The sequence below is a fragment of the Harpia harpyja genome, chromosome 15 (genome assembly GCF_026419915.1).
Source record: "Harpia harpyja isolate bHarHar1 chromosome 15, bHarHar1 primary haplotype, whole genome shotgun sequence".
Taxonomy (NCBI): domain Eukaryota; kingdom Metazoa; phylum Chordata; class Aves; order Accipitriformes; family Accipitridae; genus Harpia; species Harpia harpyja.
This window is the reverse complement of record NC_068954.1, coordinates 27,170,050-27,192,496: the sequence shown is the minus strand read 5'-3', so window position 1 is coordinate 27,192,496 and position 22,447 is coordinate 27,170,050. Positions and strand designations below refer to the sequence as shown.

The 22,447-nt window shown below is 38.2% G+C and overlaps 1 protein-coding gene across 1 annotated transcript in view; it reads right to left on the bottom strand.

The window, feature by feature from the left end:
• Nucleotides 1-640: 640 nt before the first annotated feature.
• The window catches only part of FAM83B (family with sequence similarity 83 member B), a 58,902-nt gene continuing 37,095 nt past the window's right edge, over nt 641-22,447 (bottom strand). The window contains exons 2-4 of the mRNA XM_052809219.1: nt 20,099-20,263; nt 11,291-11,415; nt 641-9,128 (exon numbers count right to left, since the gene is read on the bottom strand). Of these exons, the coding sequence (XP_052665179.1) occupies nt 6,779-9,128; nt 11,291-11,415; nt 20,099-20,263 (2,640 nt within the window). The 3' untranslated portion in view covers nt 641-6,778. The remainder of the gene's footprint in view (nt 9,129-11,290; nt 11,416-20,098; nt 20,264-22,447) is intronic.

Sequence of the window (22,447 nt, the reverse complement as noted above, 5' to 3'; positions counted from 1 at the left end):
TGGAGTTGTCTGAAGTTAATTCTCTCGAGCAATGTGATGGAAGTGATTTTTTCCAATAGCATTTACAAGGCAAGAGGTAGGCAAACAGATTTCTGAAGGATGTTTCATGTAAACAGGAAAGAGGAAAATAAGGTGGAGGTGGAAGGAGGACGCAGAACAGACTATTGAACCTGACATCGCTAGCAAGGCCAAATTAACAGGAAGGCAAACAAATCCAAAATGTCAGAGCAAGGAGGTGATACAAATAAACATGGGATGCTAACATAATTGACCTCACCCTGTTTAATTTTTGATCCAGCTTATTGCTACCTATATTTTATTCCAGAAATTTTACACTGAAGTAATGTCAGCTTTGGTGCTTTCTCTGTTGTTTGGGTGGACTCTTGGTCCCGTAGAAGGTGCAGCAGATGTGCAAACAGTGATGCTGTCACAAAGCAGCTTTGAGACCTCAGTTTATAACACTTCACTCAACACATCTGATGTCAGCATTTTTAAAGAGATGTTCTACATTTTGAAATGAGAAATGTTAATAACATCATGAGCCAGTGAAAACAAGAACACAGGAAAGAGCTGAGCTTTAAAAGAAACATTTTATTTGGTAAAAAATAAAGGAATAAATTATTTCAAGACAACTTTTGGTTTGTATCTGTACATACACAGTATATCCATAACATAGCTGCTATGTAATCCAGGAATTCCATCTTAAAAAAAAGGATTTACATATCAAGTAACAATTTTAAATGAAACCAGCACAGTCTTTTACATCCATCAGTACTGAAACCAACTTGATGGAATTCCCTCCCTGCCCCACCCTCTGAAATTACCCAGTAATATCTGTTCTGGGCCTTGTGTATTTGTAGCATCCCTCATACTTGTTTTACAGCATCTAGAGCTGTGTTTCTCAGCTTTTTTTAATCAAAGAGCACCTGATTATTCTTTTTTTTTTTCCTGCAGCATTGGTGTACCAGCTTTCATTTTCAACTGGTAAAAAGTACATTATGAATGTTCACTTACGAGTTTTCTGATTTTACTTGCTTCCTTTGCTGTACATGGAAATATGTGCAAATGCTTTTCTGTTTTGACTAGTTGTGTTTTTTTAGTCATCTGAATTCACTTCCATGTCACCTTTTAAATCTTATGGATCACCAGGGATCCACAGATCCTGCACTAAGGAAGATTGATCTAAACTCTGAAACCAGAATAATGATATTTTAACACCAGCTAATGTGACATTTGGAAGAAACATGTCAGACATGGTGTTGAAACGGGGTATTACCATGGGTCAAAATTAGACATGGCCCAAAGAAAAGAATGAAACCATATATTCAGCAGTCTTCCAAAATACATCAGCTAGGACTACACTGAGATTTTTTACACCAAAATCTAACAAACATGTATGCTTGGTGTTATGCTTTATCCAGGGACTGCCTAGTTCAAAAAGCTAAGTGTGTGTTTAATGCCTTGTTGGATTGGTTCTTCAGAGTATTATTCAAGGGCTTGGGAAGCTGTAGACAGTCTGAATTTTGAGCACGCTGATTGTTAAATGAGGCAAGAAGAGACAACGTACAAATGACATAGGAGTCCTGTGTTTGAATGCTAATAAATGAGTTGCATTCATTTCTCAAACACAAAAAAATATTGCCACTGGTGCATAGTCTTTAAAAATATTTCTACTTCAACTGTCATAAATTTTATCTGCTTTGGAGAGAAAAGAAGCAATTTTTATCCCAGCTGTATTTACATATGGAAGCAACACTATCAAAATAAACATGTTTCATGGGCCTCTTATCAGAAGTGATTATTTTCCCCCCTAACTATTTTTTGCACTTATCCATGGAATTTTTAGTTAGTGTAACACATGTGGTGGGAAAAAGATGCATAGTCTTCACAGAAGCTTCTTCTGAAGGCATATCCAGTCATTTTTAGCAAATCAGATTCTCTTCCAGAAATATGCAAAGATATTTTCAAGATATACACATATTGATTTGGGAATGTATCCCCCTGGCTTTTCAGAAATAGGACTTGACCACTTTTTAAAGTGTTACATCGATGAAAATTGCTTTTAAATATGATGGGGGGGATCATTCTAAGCAAGAAGGAGGTTAAGGGGATTAAAACTTAAGTAGTCAACATCACTAAAGTAGAAATCTGCACTACTAGCTTCGCTTAACAGCAAAGCAGCTCTGTTCTGAGCTGTCCAAGAGCAAATGTTTTCTTCCATCCTGTTTCTCAACACAGAAAACAGTTCTCAGAACATGCAACATGTCTTTGGCAACACGTTAAAATGTGAAGAAGAGAGACCCAACTGTAACTCTTAGTTTTGAGTTGAAAATGATGAAAAATTTCAGACCCTATAGAAAGGTATCAAGACATCTGTAAGCACCTGTATGAAACAAAGAATGAAATGGCAAGAGGGCCTTTTGAGCATTGCAGTCTCCCCTCTTGTCACCGGAGTGCTACTGGAATATGTACTCATGCAAGCGAAGACAAAATTGGAGTAACGTCTCAATTACCCGTGAATTACTGCAGCTTTGTGTTGCTCTAACTCTCCCGCCTTAAATGAAAACAAACTAAAAAAACCCCAGATACTGTCCTGTGCAGTACAACCTTGGTATGGGGAATAAATTACAGTGAGTACCGTAGTAATCTTACTGATCTCTCTGCATTACACAGTTGCAAAGCTACTTGGTTGTACAGCTTATCCCACATAATGCTACAAATGAAAAAAAAAATTCTTATACAGTTTAGTGGAGCCATTTTTTATTTTATTTTTACATTGTCTTGCAACAGATTTTGGTATTATTTTTCTTATGACTTCTTTTATAAACAACAACATTTCCTAATACATTTCAGAAAGCTGAAAAATGATCAAACGTTTTTTTCTCTGAATAGTACTTTTTCACTTATCGATGCACAAACATCTATTGCCTGATAAGCTTTTTTTCCTCTCAAGGTTTGTAACAAATACTACTGCCCTCATGTATTAGACAGCTGGAAATTTAATATTTCTTAATTTTTAACCTTTCATTACATCTAGTGCATGTTTGTTAGCATGAATAAAGAGTGCATTGTAAGCACATCAATAAGAGAACAACCAACATTTTGCAATCTGACACAGTAAAAATTGTTTATTACAAGGCTGAAGAAATGAAGCAATTGATTGACTGGGTATTATGACCGTATGTAGAGGTGGTTTATTTATGACATGAATTGAACGGGCACCGTATGAGGAGCCTGTATCTCCCAGCTGCACTGCCCACCACTGCCGATGGTGCTCTTGAGGGCCACGCTCAGCATTGCATAACTGATCAGCTTTTGCATGGCCACCCTCCTAGATCTATTATGGTGCTAATGGAGTTTTATTTAATGTAGAAATGACACATAATTTTTTATGGGTTTCACAACTCCCAAGTCATTTGGCCAAATGACCGTCACGCACGGCAACAGCTATTACTTCACAGCCTTACAAAACTGGGAGTGTGTTGGGTGTGTGCAGGGTGTAACAAGCTTGCAACGTGCAGAGCGCATTTAGGACACATTGAACAAAATGCATCTCCTTGGAAAAGCAGAAACATCAAGACAAGCTTGAGAAAAGGAAGTGCAAAAATATAAACTTTATTTTTCCCTCCAGAAATGTGCAAATCCTTTTTCTCCACTGATGCAGGTATCTTTTATCCCCCCATACTTTTCCTTTATTTTGTGAACAGCTGGTTTCCCACAGAGACATGAGGCAAATCAGACGGGACTGGGTGAGCACTGTTTTCCCACCTTTAACACAATTCCGGAGGGAACAATGTAACAGTTGGTCCTTGCACCACCAGCGGAGCTCCCCAGTGTGCTCCCCCACCTTCAAAACCGCAACTGCAGGCAGGGCATTGGGCTCCTCTTCCTGTAGCGTCAGAGCCTCATGCTTCCCAAGCAGCACTGGGTCTTGTAACATCCCTAAAATAGTGGTGTCAGTACATTAAGTGCCTGATCCTACTTCCACTGAGGTCCGTGGTGGTCTTTTGCATTCATTTCAATTAACCTCGGATCAGGCCTTAATGTAACAACATTCCCATGCGGGATCTGTGAGGAGAGACCTGAAAATGAAAAAAAGAGCTGGTTCTACTGTGATTCTTTTTGCATTAAGTCTATGAGCAGGCTCTTCACTGAAGGCTCTTAATCTGTGTAGGTACAAACAACAGTATAAATCTATAAACACAGATTTCTTGGTAAATTAAAATATCTGCCTTCTCAGGACTCCCTAATTAGCCCTCTGAATAATACAGTAAAATATTTCCAAACTGTATCAAAATAGATTTCCCAAAGTTTACTACAAAATGGAAAGCACTCTCACTTCAAAACTTGCCCCAAGACCCTTGTTCTCCCTCTCATTTCCTTCCCCAATATAGTACTGCCTACAAGTGTATGTCAGAGCTTGTAAGTGTATGAGGGAAAACTAAAGATCCTCCTAAAACCTACCCCCACCATTTTTAGCACCACCTGTGTCTTGATTAAGTTCCTTTGCTGCACTGTTAATTCAGGCACTATCCTGCATAACTATCTGCCCTGCTGAAATACATTAAGAGTTCTATAAAGTACAGTATTGCATTGCTGTTGGCTGTGTAGCTGTGGAAGTATGTTGGGCCTATATTGAAAATATGCCTGGAGTACTAAGAAGACACTCTTTGCCTTGGGTCTGAAAATGCTACCTCTGTTGGGGCAGAGTATTTAAGTATAAATGTTCATTTGGGAAAAATACTAACTATGGCATTTCAGCAAGGAGTGAACAAAGTCACCAGTGTTTGTCAAGAAATTCATAACATCTCTTCTGTGGTCACAGGTAAAGGGGACACCTAAACTTTCAGCAGAGGATTGGGATGCAAGTCTTTGTCACTCTCATAAATAAATACCATCCCCACAGTGAAACAGTTACTGATATGATGCATCAGCCTAATAAGGTTGCCCGAGAAACATTTTGAATAAAAAGCTGACACTGCTTCACTGAAATCCCTGACAGTAACTATGGTGAGTTCATGGGAGCCAGAGCAGATTCTCAGTGAGAAGTAGGTTTCCATATAAAATCTCTTCCCAGGGCCACAAGTAGAAGAGACAAATGAACTCAATCTACCTGGTGCATGAAATGCTTTTCTGATGTTTCTTTCTAAAGAATAAAGCCAAGACCTTCACAGTGGGACTCCTCCATAGAACACTGTAGGACCTTTCAGGTCTAAGAGTGAAGTGGTCTCCTAAAACATGTTCTTGAAACATGAAGACGCTGTATAAGAATTACAAGCTTTCAGCAATTGATTTTACCAACTTTCTGAATTTGGAACAAAACTGTCACAGAGCATCTTGCAGATAAATGGTTACGGCATTCTTCTATGAGACAAACTCCACATCCAGAAGGGCATGAGCCAGCTGGATGTTCTGGCTGCACACTGCAGATGAGAAGTAGATGCCATGCTGCTGCCCAAACACATCAACCTGCCTGTGTTTTTTGTAAGCACTAACCTGGCATAGTCACCTAATATAAGGAAATTTTTTACGACTGAGAGGCTCAGATGAACAAAAATGTGTCCCTTAGACTGCAGTTAGGTGCCTAAATACCTTCATTAAGGTTAAACACTTGCTGCTATCACCCTTCACTGATACTTTCTTTGGCTTAGGAGAGGTGCCTTATTGTTTGATGTGGTGACTTTTATGAAATTCATTTTTAAATGCCCAATTGCTCCCAGCCTTGTAATATTCATCCTGACATAAGGCAGCATTGCAGGGTTGAGCTTGCAATCTCCCTCATATGCCTAGTCTAAGCACTTGCAATGTTATTTAAAAAAATAGGTTATTAAAGCCAAAGTTGCAAATATATCTGGCGACATTTAAAACAGACTGTTGCATGTGAAACTCAAAAACTTACCTGAGAAAAGGAAGTCCACAGACAATTTTTTTTTGGAAACACCAAATAGAAAAATGTAACAAAAAGCTATTTTTAGAATACATTACAGAATACTGGCATGTTATACAAATGTAATTAACCCATTGAAATTTAAAGTAGTTGTAAGTTACGTTCAAGGCACCTTTTTTATAAATAGCTTTTTTAACGTTCATTCTACATTCACACTAGTTTATCCATGTAAACAAGTCTGTGAAAGCTCAGATTAAGGTCACTTTAAGATCTGTGTGCCAAATACTTCAGAAAAATATCATATTACATGGAAAATTCAATAAAGTAAGATAGATCCATCTGCTGCCCAAACAGTTCGATAGATGCTATGGGATAAATTATTAACAAGATGAAGCCTAAAAGACATTTTCAAAAATTAGTTTAAAGATAAGTAACATGCAATGCATTAACATTTGTGTTTATCATTTGTGTACATAAATGCTGAAAAAATGCAAGCCAATATTCCTAGTGCTATCCTACTCTTAAAGGGCAAGTCTTTGGAAACAGTATTATTTGAAGTTTAAAAACATCCTCCATCTTTTTTTCTCCACACTTAATCTTACAATATGCTAGTACGTACTTTCTTCACAAGGAAAATGTATAAAATTAATCTTACAATATAAACACTATAAACAACTCCCTTGAGACATCTTCTGGACACAGAATTTCTGTAAAGACTTAAGTATCACAATTCTAGGATAAGAATGTAAAAATATGTACATTCATTCCAATGTCCTAGACCCAGGAAGAAACCCAAGTAAGCTCTACGAAAGTTGCCCGTCAGTCTGGTTCAGTTAAGATTATGCTCAGCTTCGCTACTCTTGCTGTATTTCAACATAATCAACAAAAGTTTTATTTGTTTTTGTGTAGGAAGTTCCCAAACTTTTGCATAAATCCTCTCAGTTTATTTTCATTAGGCTGCAATGGATGGTAAGCAGTTGAGTTGTAGCTGACCATGTGATTACTCCTGCCATAATTATTCCCTAAGGTCTTGCTTTTGATATCTGAGAGATGTGAACTGCTGTTAGGTGCATTTCCTGCAGGTTGGTTAGTATTTTCCATCTTGCAGAATGGCTCAAAGCGGCTATAAACACGCCTTTCACTCAAACGACATCTTATCTCCTCTTGGCGTTTTGAGCTTGCCAGCTGTGGTGTCATTGAAGTTGCTCTTTGGAGAGCAGAAAGAGGGGCACTTTCGGGAGTAGTATTTGTGGTGATTTCCTTTACGTCTTGATACTGAATCTGTTCTGTATTAAATCTTGGGGTAGATGCATCTCCTGCAGTTTCTATGAACTTACTTTCAAGGGGGCACAAGAGAGGACACTTTTTATTGCTTTCATCAGATGGAGGTTTTTGAGGTTTTGGTGACTTTGGAGACTTTGTTGGGCTCCCGGTGACATCTTCTTTACTTCTGTTCAAGCTACCTTGAGAATTCGATGATGTGTTTCTCTTTCTCCTTGGGGAAGAATCTGTCTTATTCTCAGAAATCTTTGGTTTCTGATTCTCTTCTTCAGAAACCAATGTGTCAGAACTACTACACATTCTGTAAAAGGCAGGACCTTTGTTTTTTGACAAATTTTCCTTCTTGTCTGGGGTGAGATTAAGAAGTGACCGCAGTTTCTGGGATCCTTTCTTTAGAAAACTTGGGGAATTCTTACTTTCTTTCTTTGATGTGCAATCCTTACAAGACTCCTCTTTGCTAGCTTCAGAGAGAGCAGCCATAGAGATCGCCTTGCTAGCAGTTGGGCTCTTTAGCTCCCCTTTGAGGTTCTTTTCTTCCTGTGGCAAGTGGTTGGTCACACTGTGCAAACTTTTAGAGCTCTTCAGTGTATCTTCTGGAAGTTTTGGACTAACTGGCTCCTTAAGTCTATGCCTAGTCAATGTGCTGTAAACATAACTGGATGCATGTTTGTTGGCACCAGGGTCTAATATGGACTTTGAATTAAACATGGGAAAACTTCTCCTTTTTAGCATATTTTCATTTTGAAGGTTCTTCAGATTTTCTGCATGTTTGTCTGCACACAGTGTTGTGTACAAGTAGAGAGATGAGTCGCCGGTTGCATTTGAATTTGCACTAGGTTTTGTGTTGTCTGCGATATGAATTCTGTGGTTTTTTGGTGCATCTGATTTAAGTGGGACATTTGTGCTAAGCTCTTCTAAAATATTACCTGTTCCATTTTCCACACTTGGAGCATGATTAGATGTCCCTTTAGGTGTTGCACTTCCCTCTGACCCAATTATAGTTGAATTTGAAGAACTTGCACAGCTGCTTACTTCCTGCTGTTCAGGTAAAGTTGGCTGAAACACCAATGATGATCGTAAGCGAGAATGAGAATACAGCGCATGAGTTTTAATATTTTCAGCTGTGTCGTAGCTATCATATCTGTCACCCAAGGCTGAGCCATTAGACTCTACTGGATAATCTGATTGATCATTCAAATATGACTTAATTCGCCAGTTACGTAGGAATGATTTAGTTGTGTGTTCGAGGGTTGGCATCCTTTGCTGCAGATGGCGGATATGATTATCTGTCCCATTAAAAGACCTCCGTACAATTGAGTTTCTTTCTGCAAGATTTACCTTTGGTCGTGAAAACTGATCGGCAAAACTTTGCTGGGGTGTATTGTAGTTATTTGCATATCCTCCTCGTAATGAAGAAACGATACTAAGGCTATCAGATGGCATTTTCCAAGTATTTGATGGATTGTTGGCTCTATTAATAGCTCTGTTGAGCAATAGGTAAGGTGTCCTTTCTGGCTTCTCCCCAGCATAACTATGTCTTTTCCAGTGCTCATTTTTTTCACTAGGTTGATACTGCTGGATTGGATTTTGCATATTAAAACCTGGATGAAATGGTTGTTTATTATAGGCTTGATTTCTCAAGCCATATTTATCTATTTCATTTACTGCATATCTTCCATGAGTTTTCCAAGAAACAGGATCTATCTTGTGAACCTTGTCTTGCCTACCAAAAAGGTTTCTTTGGCTAGAAACTGAAGCCAAGGAAGACACTGAGTGTTGGTATGTATCATTATCCCAGAGTGTCCTGCGACTGTTTACCCGCACTAATTCTGGGGCAAATGAACTAGGAACAGAAGAACGGGCGTACAGTGTCCTGAACTCTTCATCAAAGGATTCAACCAGCTGTCCTGTGATAACTTGAACCATACTGAGGTTGGTTTTTTCAAATGACCACATAAAGCTGAAAGAAGAACAAAATGACCATTAGAAACAGTTCTTTTGAATGAAAGTATTACACTGGTCCTTCTTGATAAGAAAGTTTTCACATAAACCTGGGTTTTGTACAAATGCTTTCTAAATAAATAAATAAATTGTGGGCATGATTCGTGTAATTTGGATTTGGAAGGTCTAATCTCATACCAGTCAAACTCAGCTGGAGACTTTCCACTGCTTTCAGTGGGAGCAGGAATGAGTCTATAACTACATAATTGCCCTTATAAAAAGTGGATATTGCAAAAAAGTATTCACAAATGTAGAACAGTGGAGTACAAATACCTATTGGAGCAAAATTACCTCTACAAAGACTAAGCCAGGATTGACTAGACCCACTGCATTTAGTCCTGAGTCAGAGAATGTTAATGTGTGGTTATGCTGTGAAAAAAATACATTTGAAATAACATGCAGAATTGCTTCAACGGTTCTGAATGTCCTTCACTCTAAACACATTTTCAAAAAGATGCACCTCAGAATTGTTAAAAAGTTTACATTTTCTACTACGCACACCAGATTGGATATGAACATTTCTTTTAATTCTAATGGTGACATTCTGATGAAGGAAATTTTCTTCTTTTCTACTCTACTTAGAAAGGCTGAACGAACACAGGTTCAAAACTAAATAGCTACAGCTACTTTACAGCTACAAAATGAGATAAAATACATTAACGTGTACATTTAGGGATGTTTCAACAAGCCTAATATCATGGTGTTGAAAGCATGCAATTTGTAGATTACAACAAAGAAAAAAATCTGTTTTGCAATCCTATTTTCATGGGGAAAAAAAGTAAAAAAATTAAATTAAATCATGGAACTTGTTTTATTTGCATTTGTCTTCTGGATGTTAGAAAATAGGTTTGTTGTATTCATGTAAATAGCTTGATGATTTCATTTTATTTATTTTGTTAGTTTTGTATTTTACAGGAAATAATAGCGTGCTGCAATTAAAACAAATCATGCCGTATAAGTTTTTTCTATTAATTTGCACAATTAAGAATAATGTATTTTGTAATATTTGAAAAAACCCTAAACTTTAAATTGAGTTCAGAGAGCAAGAATTCAGAAAGACTCATCTTTCCTGTTATGAATCACTGGATTCTTTTACAAAGCAAGCTTAACTTCTACAGAAATTGATGATTCCAGCCCCTGTGGTGCTAGGTCTTAAAGCAGTGTTATTTTTCAAGGTGAAATAAGAAAAACTATCACATTCTCACAGACTCTAACACTGTGTGTAGATGTCAAAGCAGGCAGGCTCTCCCTGGACTCTCTTACACTGATTCATTTATGAACTTGTCACTTACTTCACTACCATTTATATACATCAGTCTGAATTTGGGGCTGGCCAAGACTCAGAGGAAATAAAAAGCCAGATTTTTGAAAGCTTACAGTGGTGGTAGTCTATGAAATTCAGTGGCTGTGCGTCTGGCACCTTGGCTCTACGCTGGCAGAAATTAATTCAGTAGGCCAAAGGAGAGAAGTGTAGCATGAAAAGAAGGAAAATATTTAATAATGTGTGAGATAAAACTGTCCCTGCTTTAACTTAGGTTTTTTCCAGCTCTGCAAAGCTGTAAGATGTTCTTCCAGCCTATGCTTCACACACATACACTGGAAATAAAATGGAAAGTGGAATAAAGAAAATTAGCCAAATATGAAGAGAGACTATGTCAACTTAACTTGGGCAATTCTGAATTTGACTATGATACACTACAGAGTGCCATAGAACAGGTCTAAGTTAGCTTTAGAAGATTATTATGAGAAGGAACTACCCAAGAGAGCTTATGAAATAATTTTGACAGCCTTTTCTGGAGTGAATGTTAAACAAGAATAATTCAGACAATATAAAACAAATCAGGATTTTTCTCCCTTTTTAGCAAGTCTCCAGCTCTAGCAAAAACTATATCCTTTATTTCTTATTTGTGAAAAACTATCAAAAGATCTCAAAATTTGGCTCGGTGTTAGGCTAGTTAGCAATAAGTATCTATGATAACTTGTTAAATTACAGAAAAGATAATCAAATTTGCCCACGAAGTTCCCTGGAAGAATTTTCAGAAATAGGAAAAAACCAAATATGCAATAGGAGAGGTACTGAGATGACAGGTTTTCTGTGGACACCTCGGTGACTGATCTTACCTGTAAGAACCATATATGACTTTCTTACAGTCAACAAGAATAAATTTTTGTTCCATTTTTCCATGGAATTTTGCTCCTGTTTTAGAATAGTAATCTTGTCCTTTTACTGTCCGTACCCTCATGTTCTGAAAAACACAATTGAAATACTTCAGTTGGTATACTATATTCCATATTTAGCATCTAGGGTTTTAAAAGACAGAGGTACAGTAGAAGAGTTCTATCACTGCATATTAATAAACTCTGCAAGGAAGTAAACTCTGATCAAACTTGTACCCTAGGAACCCAAAATGGTAGGTTATTGCTTTGTCTTCAAGACTGATAAGATTCCCTGGGCCACAGAAAAAATGAAATTCCTCTTTTCCATAGCCACCACTCCCAGAAATGAGGTTCTGGCACAAGAAGTCTTCAACAAGAGAAGGAGGTTTTGTACTGTAAAAAAAAAAGAAATCTTTCATCATCTGATGTACAATATTTAGAAGATTTCTAAGCATCTCAGCTAATCAGAGACAACATCTAAAGAGCCAGGATCACTTTTCTTTTAATCAAACATGGCTGCTAGATCTACAAACACAGATACCCCCACTCTGAGATGATCCATTGAATGATACCACCCGGTGCCAGAATCGCTTGCAGTTTTACCACCAGTAAGATTTCTCAATCAGCTTTGCACCATGGGATCAATCACATTTCTAAATTCAGAGATGCTATCACAACACGCATAGGTAGCACAAACTCTATGCAGCAGTTAAGTTTGAATTCCATTAAGAAGCTTTATGTTTTAGTCATGCAAACTCAGTAAATTGCACTGTGGAAATTTTCCATGATGGATCTCAAAAATGCGGTCAATTTTTTCTCCCAGACTGTGGATGAAATTGATTCAGTTGAGTCAGTTTTTCTCTCTACCGTCACTTGTTTTTTTAAGCTCCTAGAAATAGAATAATTCAAAAGAAGTGTTACAACACCTTCTGGACTGTACTAATAAGAATTTTCAAGAAGGTCTTACATGGACATAGGAAAAAAAAATGCATTTATCAGAAATTGTTACAGGAAGGTATTTATTTATAGAAAAAATAAAATTTATATTCAATGCAAAGCAACCTACAGCATCTACCTCATGTGGCTGTGAAATACAAAATGCTTCACAAGACATAAAAATAGCTTGGAATATAGCTGTGAATGATCACAATATTTACTGCAGTTTCTAACCTTGCAATATTTGTTCTAGCAATGCTAATTTGTGCTAATTTACAAGTATTCCAGTGGGAGTGAAATCCATAGTTCAGCATCGGCAGTAGGAAAACAGAATCTATATGATTATTACATACACTGTATATATGGAAATAATGGAATATAAGACTTGTGAATACAGAGGAATGTCTTGCTTCATGGGACTGCTACAAGGACAGGCTGAAAATCACAGCAGACATGTGCTCTGTAAAGGCCAGGTACAGATGGATTGGGGCTGTTCATGAAGCAAAATGGATAAGACTGTGTACAGGGTAAATTCAGCAAAATCAGGGGGATAAAATGAATAGAATAGAATAGAATAGAATAGAATAGAATAGAATAGAATAGAATAGAATATTTCAGTTGGAAGGGACCTACGATCATCATCTAGTTCAACTGCCTGACCACTTCAGGTCTGATCAAAAGTTAAAGCATATTATGAAGGGCATTGTCCAAATGCCTTCTAAACACTGACAGGCATTGACCACTTCTCTAGGAAGTCTGTTCCAGTGTCTGACCACCCTCTTGGTAAAGAAATGCTTCCTCATGTCCAGTCTAAACCTCCCCTGGTGCAGCTTTGAACCATTCCCATGTGCCCTATCGCTAGATACCAGGGAGAAGACTCCCTCCCCATCTCCCCTCCTCAGGAAGCTGTAGAGATGTTTAAACTTACAAAAGTATTTAAGACTCCAGCCTATAAAGCATGACTGAGTTTGCAATACAGTTACATAAACCTTTATGTCTACAGGAGCACTTACACATTTACCTAAAAAATATTAAGTTCTAATAGATCAAGGTTGTAGGAGTTTTAATGACAGTTTCTATGACAATCCAATGAACTTTATCACTCCAAAAAAGAAAATACAAAAAATTAGGAGAAAATCTCCACGAAATGATAGCACACTTCCAAATAACACATGCTTTCGAAATCAGTATATATTTCACTGTTGGTATCTTAAAACTTTTGTCACAAGAAAAATCAAATCAAAGAAGCAAGAGTTACACTTAAAAGCTGCTGAGTTGGCAAATTATGGTTTGACTCAAGTTATCCAAGTTCTTTAAATTTTATTTATTTATTAGGTGAGTTTTTACTTAGCATTTTTGTCAAGATGTGTTTGAACAAAAATGCAACTCAGTTAAAATGTACAAAGACAGCATTTAAAAATTACTTTTGTTTGTGACTCGTGGCCAAAATCTCTTGCAAATGTGCTACAAATATAAAAGGTAAAGTTTATCTCTTAGTTAGGTAAATAGAAGAAGTATTATCTAGAAGTGCTGTAAAATTTTAAAAAGTAAAAATTTTAAAAGTGAAAAGACAGGTGGATGCTTAGGTCTATTTTCAGAGATGGCTAAGAAAGAATCAATAACAATCCAATTTACATTATTGAATGGGAGGTTAACATAATTTTGCATCTCTACCTGCTGATCACCTTTCATAATCTAGCATTGTGTCTTTCAAGTTTTCTGCACTTTGATTAGAAGTTTTCTGTCGTGGTTTAACCCCAGCCAGCAACTAAACACCACACAGCCGCTCACTCACTCCCCCCCCACCCAATGGGATGGGGGAGAAAATCGGGAAAAGAAGCAAAACCCGTGGGTTGAGATAAGAACGGTTTAATAGAACAGAAAAGAAGGAACTAATAATGATAATGATAACACTAATAAAATGACAACAGTAATAATAAAAGGATTGGAATGTACAAATGATGCGCAGTGCAATTGCTCACCACCCGCCGACCGACACCCAGCCAGTCCCCGAGCGGCCATTCCCCGCCCCCACTTCCCAGTTCCTATACTGGATGGGACGTCACATGGTATGGAATACCCCGTTGGCCAGTTTGGGTCAGGTGCCCTGGCTGTGTCCTGTGCCAACTTCTTGTGCCTCTCCAGCTTTCTCGCTGGCTGGGCAGGAGAAGCTGAAAAATCCTTGACTTTAGTCTAAACACTACTGAGCAACAACTGAAGACATCAGTGTTATCAACATTCTTCGCATACTGAACTCAAAACATAGCACTGTACCAGCTACTAGGAAGACAGTTAACTCTATCCCAGCTGAAACCAGGACATTTTCTTATCAATGAAAGTCAATTTTCCTGCTTTTCCAGTGCAGTTTTTGTTGAACTTTGAACAAGCCACTCCCACTGAAGAAAATTACTCTTTCTCCAGCAGCTACTCAAGCTTTAAGTAAAAGTAATTAAATAAAAAGTTTTTATTTGAAAGTTAAATAGTGTGGAAAAAGTAATTCCTGAAAAAGAAAAAAAGAAAATACCGGACTTTACCCATTCTAAAGATTATCACAACAGTAAACCCTTATTTACTATAAAATAAAATTTTGTGAATTAGTCATGAAATTTGCATTTAGTTCAATGATTGTTTTACCCAATTCTATATACTATGTAATTATTTTTGTATGTCAGATTTCTATGTAACTATATTAAATTATATTTATGTCATTATAATTTGAAAAAGTTAACTTGAGAGGCAGTTTATACCCTTTCAAATAACCATAACAAGTAATGCTGGCCTAAAGATATGCCAGTTGAACACATCAAATCTTATTGAGATAAGGCCTGATTGGTATTGGATGGGATATCACTTGGGAATCTGGAATGCTAGAGGCACAAGCAAGGCTAATGGCTTGCAAATTACCGTACTATACAAAAAAATCCTTTGCCTTAGGTACTCCTAAATTGAAATATAACTTCAAGTAGGCATATCTAGAAAAGGAATAAAATTCACATTAAATTGCTGGTTTTTTTAAAAAAATAGTAGCCACTGCTTCCTCTGTTCTCCTTTTTCTTTTCCTTCTCTTCAGTATTATTCCTCCTGCAGTTTTTCTGTCCTGCTTCCTTAATCCTCCACTCTTTCCCTGTCTTGGTAGGTCATCCACTAACAGACGGGAACATGGCATTAGAAAGGCATGTGCCGGAGATCATGCTCACATTTCTCACATAACACTTCCTTTTCCTCCACAGTTCATCTGACATTCTTCACCTACTTCAAACCCGCTCTTTAGGTGCCAGGGATGCATACTTTGAATAATCGCCCAAAATACAGACAGTATTTGAGGACATATAGTAACAGTGTGTTCCACTTAGGATTAGAAGCAGTAAATATATACATACTGATATATACATACTGAATTGCAAGCCCCATTTGGTATCAAATGTGGGCTTCACCTTCCTACTTCATTTTGTCCTCAGGCTAGAGAACTCCCCTGCTAACAGTAGCATGTCACTGATCACTGCATCATTGTGGGTAAAGCAATAATTCATTTATGAATCCTGAGAGGAAAATCCTGAGCAAATGAGAAACCACCAAACCCACACATAATGAAGGAACCAAGCTAGCGCAATGGGACACACAAATGTATGTAAGATCAGCCACAGTGAGTCAAACAGAAAGTTTGTCTGGTCCTGTAACATGTTTATGTCAGTGACTGCTAGTGGATGCATATGGAAGAATACTTTAATCAAGGACTTGATGTTTTAGGAGGTTTTTGAAGGCAGACACAGGATCTTCTCCCTCCTCCAAAAGCAGGTTGTAGGTAGGACACTCAGGGACATTTGAAACATCCAGCAGCTGCAGTTTAAGGATGGCCATCAGGGCCATCCAGTTAAATGACACCCAAATGATGAAGAGGAAACAAGCTCTAACCTCTTTTTATGTACAACTGCACCACTATCTTCCCAAAGAGAGCCACATAAGCATGATTTAAAATTTTGAAGTATAATTCAACATTACACATTTATTTTCATCAGTAAAACCCCTCCAATATGATAGATAAGTGCAGTGAATATACTGGTCTCAAACATTTAATTTCAGCACTTTTTATTTGTAGAGTCTGCTTTTATCAGTGTTCAATTACTCACCCTATACTTGCTGTCAAGAAAATGCACAAAGAAGAAAATGGATGTCTACCTAATAGTTAGCCTAAAAGTTTTAAAGGAAAAAAAGACACATTTCTCATATTGCTCATCATTACCAATATTATTTATTAATCTGGGCCTCTCTTCTTAGTAAGAGATAATAGTTGGTGTACAAATGCTAGTTTTCAAGTTCGCTTCTATTCTAACCTCGAATCTGATTCAATGACCATTGAAGACAAAATCTCAATGACTCCACTGGAATCTGGAGTCCCTTAGCACAGAAGTTTGCTCACAGATACAACACTGTGCTGTGCACTTGTATTTAATAACAAAATTTGACTTAGACTTGGAAGTACTAGAAAACTTTTGATGATTTTGATAATACTGGTGAGAAAAAACAGGCAGCAATCAGCTCTCACAAGCAGCTCCTACTACGCATTTAAGCGTGCATATCTGGGAGTAGACTTCACAAAAGGAAAATAAAATCAATTCATTAGTGGTTCTATTTTCTCATTCCTGCAATTCATTAAAAATACTGAGAGGAGTGTCAGGTGATAAACAGTTGCTGCCAGATTGCTTTCAATACCCTCCTGTAGCAAGATGATTCTTCATTATTGCCAGAGAAGTAAAAATAGGTTTCTGCAGAGCATGGAGCCTCTGCCACATGCCTCACCTCATATCAAATAAAACACGAAGATCTGGCATCAGCTGAGGAGCTTGACTGACTTCTTAGGCATTAAACAACATTGCCTACACTGGTACATTCTTTCTAATCCAAAATCAAGTTACTGAAGTTACTGCATTGAGCGTTTTGGTGGTTCTGGGGATTGTTGTCTCGGTGCTGCATTTTGCAGTGCAAATCTATTTCATAGTTAGCTGCAGCACCTGTCAGTAGCAGAAAAAAAGCATCTCTCGAAAAATTTAGCTATTAGTTTTTGAAAAATCACTGGAAAAAAGCCAGAGTCTGTAATGACTCCTCATCTTTCTATGCAAAGGAATTACTGACTGAACAACAGGTCAGACTGGAGAAAAAGTTAATCAAAAGAAGCTTAGATAGAGACAAGAAAAAAAGAGATATTAATTAATGGGGAAAAATGTAGGACAGTCAGGAAACAGACAAATGAAAGTGGGGAAAGAGAAATGAGAAAGTATAAAAAATGAATTGTTTATTTGCGTTGAGTTCCACTGGTGATGTTAAGGTGAACATTATGTAAAAACCAACCCACAAGAAGAAATGCTGTAGGGAAGATTGAAAAAGCTCCTAGCAGACCCCTGATTTCATATTCTCCTATACAGAATCCACATAATAATCACAGACTATATAGTCACTCCATTTTTTCAGTTATATATTTCAATGAAGAGGGAAACATGTCCTGATATGCAGTCAGACTACAGATGAGAAAAAATATCTGCACAGACATTTAATGTAGATTTATGAATAAAATCCTCTTTTTTTTCCATACAGACTGCTGACTACTTGTAAATCTGAATTCAATAATGCAGTCTCACTCATCACTGCATCTCATTTTTTACTGACCCAAAGGAAGAGAAAAAGAGCCAGAGAAGATGTTGAGTCAGAAGTTTTATAGACACTCCTCATCAGGAGTGCGTGGCATGAGGAGCGTCTGCCATACTCCTGCAAGACTGAACCATATCATGCCAGAGAATAACAAGACCAGTGCTGCTGGTGATACAGCCTGAGGAAAAGAAACAGATCCATACATCTCTGTTCTCTTCCTGCTTTCACTGAACAGAAGGGGAGGACCAAAATCCAAGAGCACAAAAAGTTAAAGATGGTTTGTTTTTTGTGAACCTTGAGGCAATGGGAGAAAAGGAAAGAGAGACAACTTCTCCAAAGTACTGACTGTTCTTCCATAGTCACCAGCAGTTTCTCTTCATCCTCAAGAAAGGCACCAGAGAATTACTGTGGGAGTAGTAAGCTTCTATTCCCAGAGCAACAGTCACTGGGAGTAGCACTTGGATGAGAAGACCATTAATTTGAACAGCTTTATTACAAGCTAAACTGGAAACTCAGCACACAACTCTCTTTGGCATATATTTTTCATTTTCTGATAAACTTGAAGTATTCTAAGTAAACCTTGCAGAGTAAAGATGAATTTTTTACTTCTCCCATCATTACAAAACAGAAACACATAATATATAATGTCACTTTGGAGGCCGTCTAAACTCTCCAATCTACACTAATCCATACAAAATCCACTCTAATGTATGTACATTAATTCTTTCCACCGCAGTATAAATGCCTGTAGGTCTATAAAACCATATTAAAAAGACAACCTTGAAACCACCCAAAAGAAGTTAAGCTTTCGAAACAGCTGTAGATACACATGCACAGAATTAATCTCAAAATGCATACTATGGCATTTTTTGAGGTATCACTTGAAATACATGCTCCTAATTTATTTTGGGAGGATAAAACTCATGCCATAAAAAGACATACACCATTTTTGGCAACCTGTATGGCATAGTTAACCCAAGTAATCAGCAAATGATGGTATCTCAAGTTCCAGAGTATGGAAATATTGCCAAATGCTGACTTCACGAAGGCAATCATGACCGGTGTTGACAGACCCACAACACATTTTTAATGTTTTCTTTCCAAAAGTTCCCCTAGCTCTGTTTATTAGGCCACCAGAGGGCAATCCCACACACATACGCAAGAAACAGGCACGGAAAGTGGTGTGGGAATACTTCTAAGGACCTAAGTCAACACTCCAGAGCAAAAAGTGGTATAAAATACAGGTTTGCTCCAAAATTCTAACAAAAAGCCTTCTTTATCCTCACAAATACACCACACCTCTATCTGATTTTTGGACTGGGTTCTTAAAATGCATGCTGCTAAGAAGAGTTTTCATATTATTTTTGCCAGGAGCAAACACAGCCTAACTAGCTACAGAAACAAGGAATTGCAAATGGAACTATATGGAAAGTTCAGCCAAGGCAGTGCTAAGAGCTTTGCAAAGAAACTCTGGCAACGTCCTTGGAACTTCTTCAGTGCTATCTACAGTACAGTAAATCTGGAAGTATTTATGAAGCATTTACATTTGTTCAGTGCAGCTCATGGTTTGTATTCTACTCCCTGTTAAATATTAGGGTGACACAGGACATCCTGTGAAAAATGTAAACATTAGTCTTGTTATCTTTCTTAGAGGATGAAATTACGTATTTCATGTATAAAAATAACACTCTCTAAAACATGATGCAGATATGATAATACATATTTCATGATAATACACAATAATACAGATTTCAGTAAACCAGTAATAAAATAGAATCTTGGGCCTTTTAAAGTATTTTAATAGATAATAACTTTAAAGAAAAAGCTCATAAAATGAAGTATGCTTTATGACTCTATTTGCAGGCTGCTTTAAGAGAAAGCAAAAAGAATTTAAGTTTTTCAAAATGTAGTATTCCTAAATACATAAGAATGGAAATTATTTTACAAATAACATATGAAAAATTATGTCATTCTATCAAATACTCTTGTTTTGACACATGAAAATGCAACGATCTTTCTAAAGAGAAAAACATTTGTAGAGAAGGTTCTGCTGGGAGCTTACCTAATTTATACCTCTTAGTGAATTTGAAAAAGCAGTATTTGATAATCACTTTTTGAATAATATTCCCTTTTCAGTAGGCTGTGGAAGAATGAGTAGTGAATGTTCATGCACAGGAACACAGGAAGCCTTACCCTGAGCCTCTGAACTTGACAGCCTTGTTTCTCCGTCATTTTCAGAAAGTGACTGAAGTTTGACTCATCAAGCAGGAGATACACTGCAGTCCCTCTAGCAGATGCCTCCACAATTTCTCTAAAGATATCCACATCTGTAAACATATCCATAACGATGGCAATGACCTGAATAAAACAGAAAAGACACAAATTATTGTATTGTATAAACATATATTTAAAACTCTTCACTGAAGCTTGCACTGGGCAGCTAACACACAAATATTTTTTACACATCAAAAAGGTACAATATTTCCATGTGGTACCACTTAACCTGGAAGGCTTTTCAAGACCACTGGATCTTCTTTTTGAGAAGTCAGGTGATTGCTTGTGTGACATGTGTCACTGTTTTGGGTTTGTGTGTTGGGGTTTTGGTAATGGGCAAGGGGATGCAGGGGTGGTTCCTGTGAGAAGCTGCTAGAAGCTTCCCCGGCTCCAAGTTAGACCCACCTGTGGCCCAGGCCAAGCCCTTCAGCGACAGTGGTAGCACCTCTGGGAGAACAGATTTAAGAAGGGGAACCTGCAGTGAGTAGTGGGATTGGAATGTGAGAGGAACCCCTCTGTGGATACCGAGGTGAGTGAGGAAGGAGGGGAGGAGGAGCGGGGGAGGAGGGGATGCCCCTGCAGCCTGTGGTGAGATGGCAGGCTGTCCCCCCCACCCCAGCCCATGGAGGTCCACAGTGGAGCAGATGCCCACCTGCAGTCCAGGGAGGACCCCACGCCGGAACAGGTGGATGCCCGAAGGAGGCTGTGACCCTGTGGGAAGCCCGTGTTGGAGCAGGTTTGCTGGCAGGACTTGTGACCCTGCGGGGGACCCACACTGGAGCAGTCTGTGCCTGAAGGACTGCAGCCCATGGAAGGGACCCACGCTGGAGCAGTTTGTGAAGAACTGCAGCCCATGGGAAGGACCCACGTTGGAGAAGTTCATGGAGGACTGTCTCCCGTGGGAGGGACCCCACACTGGAGCAGGGGAAGAGTGAGGAGTCCTCCCCCTGAGGAGGAAGGAGCGGCAGAGACAAGGTGTGAGGAACTGACCCCAACCCCCATTCCCCGTCCCCCTGCACTGCCAGGGGACGGAGGGAGAGAAAACCGGGAGTGGGGTTGAGCCAGGAAGGAGGGAGGGGTGGGGGGAAGGTGTTCTACGGTTTGGTTTTACTTCTCATTATCCTTGTTTTGATTTGATTGGTAGTAAATTAAATTGATTTTGTTTCTTCCCCAAGTTGAGCCTGCCTTTTGCCCATGACCATAAGTGGTGAGTGATCCCTCCCTGTCCTTGTCTTGACCCATGAGCTTTTCTTTATATTTTCTCCTCCTCATCCCACCGGGGACAGGGGGGAGGAGTCAGCGAGTGGCTTCGTGGTGCTTTGTTACCAGCTGGGCTTAAACCATGACAGTCACAAATACCAAAGTCTGGCAAAAAGTTGTGTTGTGGGTGTGCGTAGCGATTGGTTATACGAGGAAAAGAGGAAACAGCAATATGAATACAGTGGAAAAAATTAAACCATCATAATATAAGTGCAGTGTACATAAAAAAAGTTTCAGATAACATTTTTGTACAAGGGGCTTGTTCATCTTTCACCACCTTCTCTAAAGCTAAAGGCTCAAGAGCTTGAAGGAGTCAATAATCAGACATTGAAGAGCTGGAGGAGTTGAGGACTTCAGAATCCCTAATGATTCAGTACTCTTACTGGGATGAAACTTCCTCAGCTGGTGAGAGCTTGGTTCAAGAAGATTAGCATGCTGAACACCAGCTACTGATGCCCTTCAACCTATGGGGATAAAGTAAGTATTTTTGATTGGGAAAAGCAATGTCCTGCTAATGGTGTTTTGGAGATTATATACTACTGACATATCATTAGCAATTTGGGAAGAACTAGTATTGAAGCATTAGAGGAAATTAACAGAGGGAGAACACGTATCTGTTTAAGTTTTAAAGATAATATTCTCATCCACTAAAGTCTTCATGAAAAGTTCCAATGAAATGTCTCAGGTACAAATTCAAATCAAATAAAGCCTTTCACAGGTATCAGAGCAGGCTTGATAGTGAGCATGCTTTATGATTTTCACTAACCTTTAAACTATCTGTACCTCAACTTCAATGGTTTATTTGTTAAGTTACAATCACTCATCTTACTCTGGAACAGAAACATTTACCTCACTCACAAAATTTGGCAAATGCTACTGCACACACCTAGGTGAAAGTTCTGTCTCCAGTCAGTCACCTGAATTAACTTTTTTGAATCCCACCTGCTTAGAACTAAAAGACTCACTTATGCCAAACGTACTTAAAATACTAGAAATATTAATAAGAGC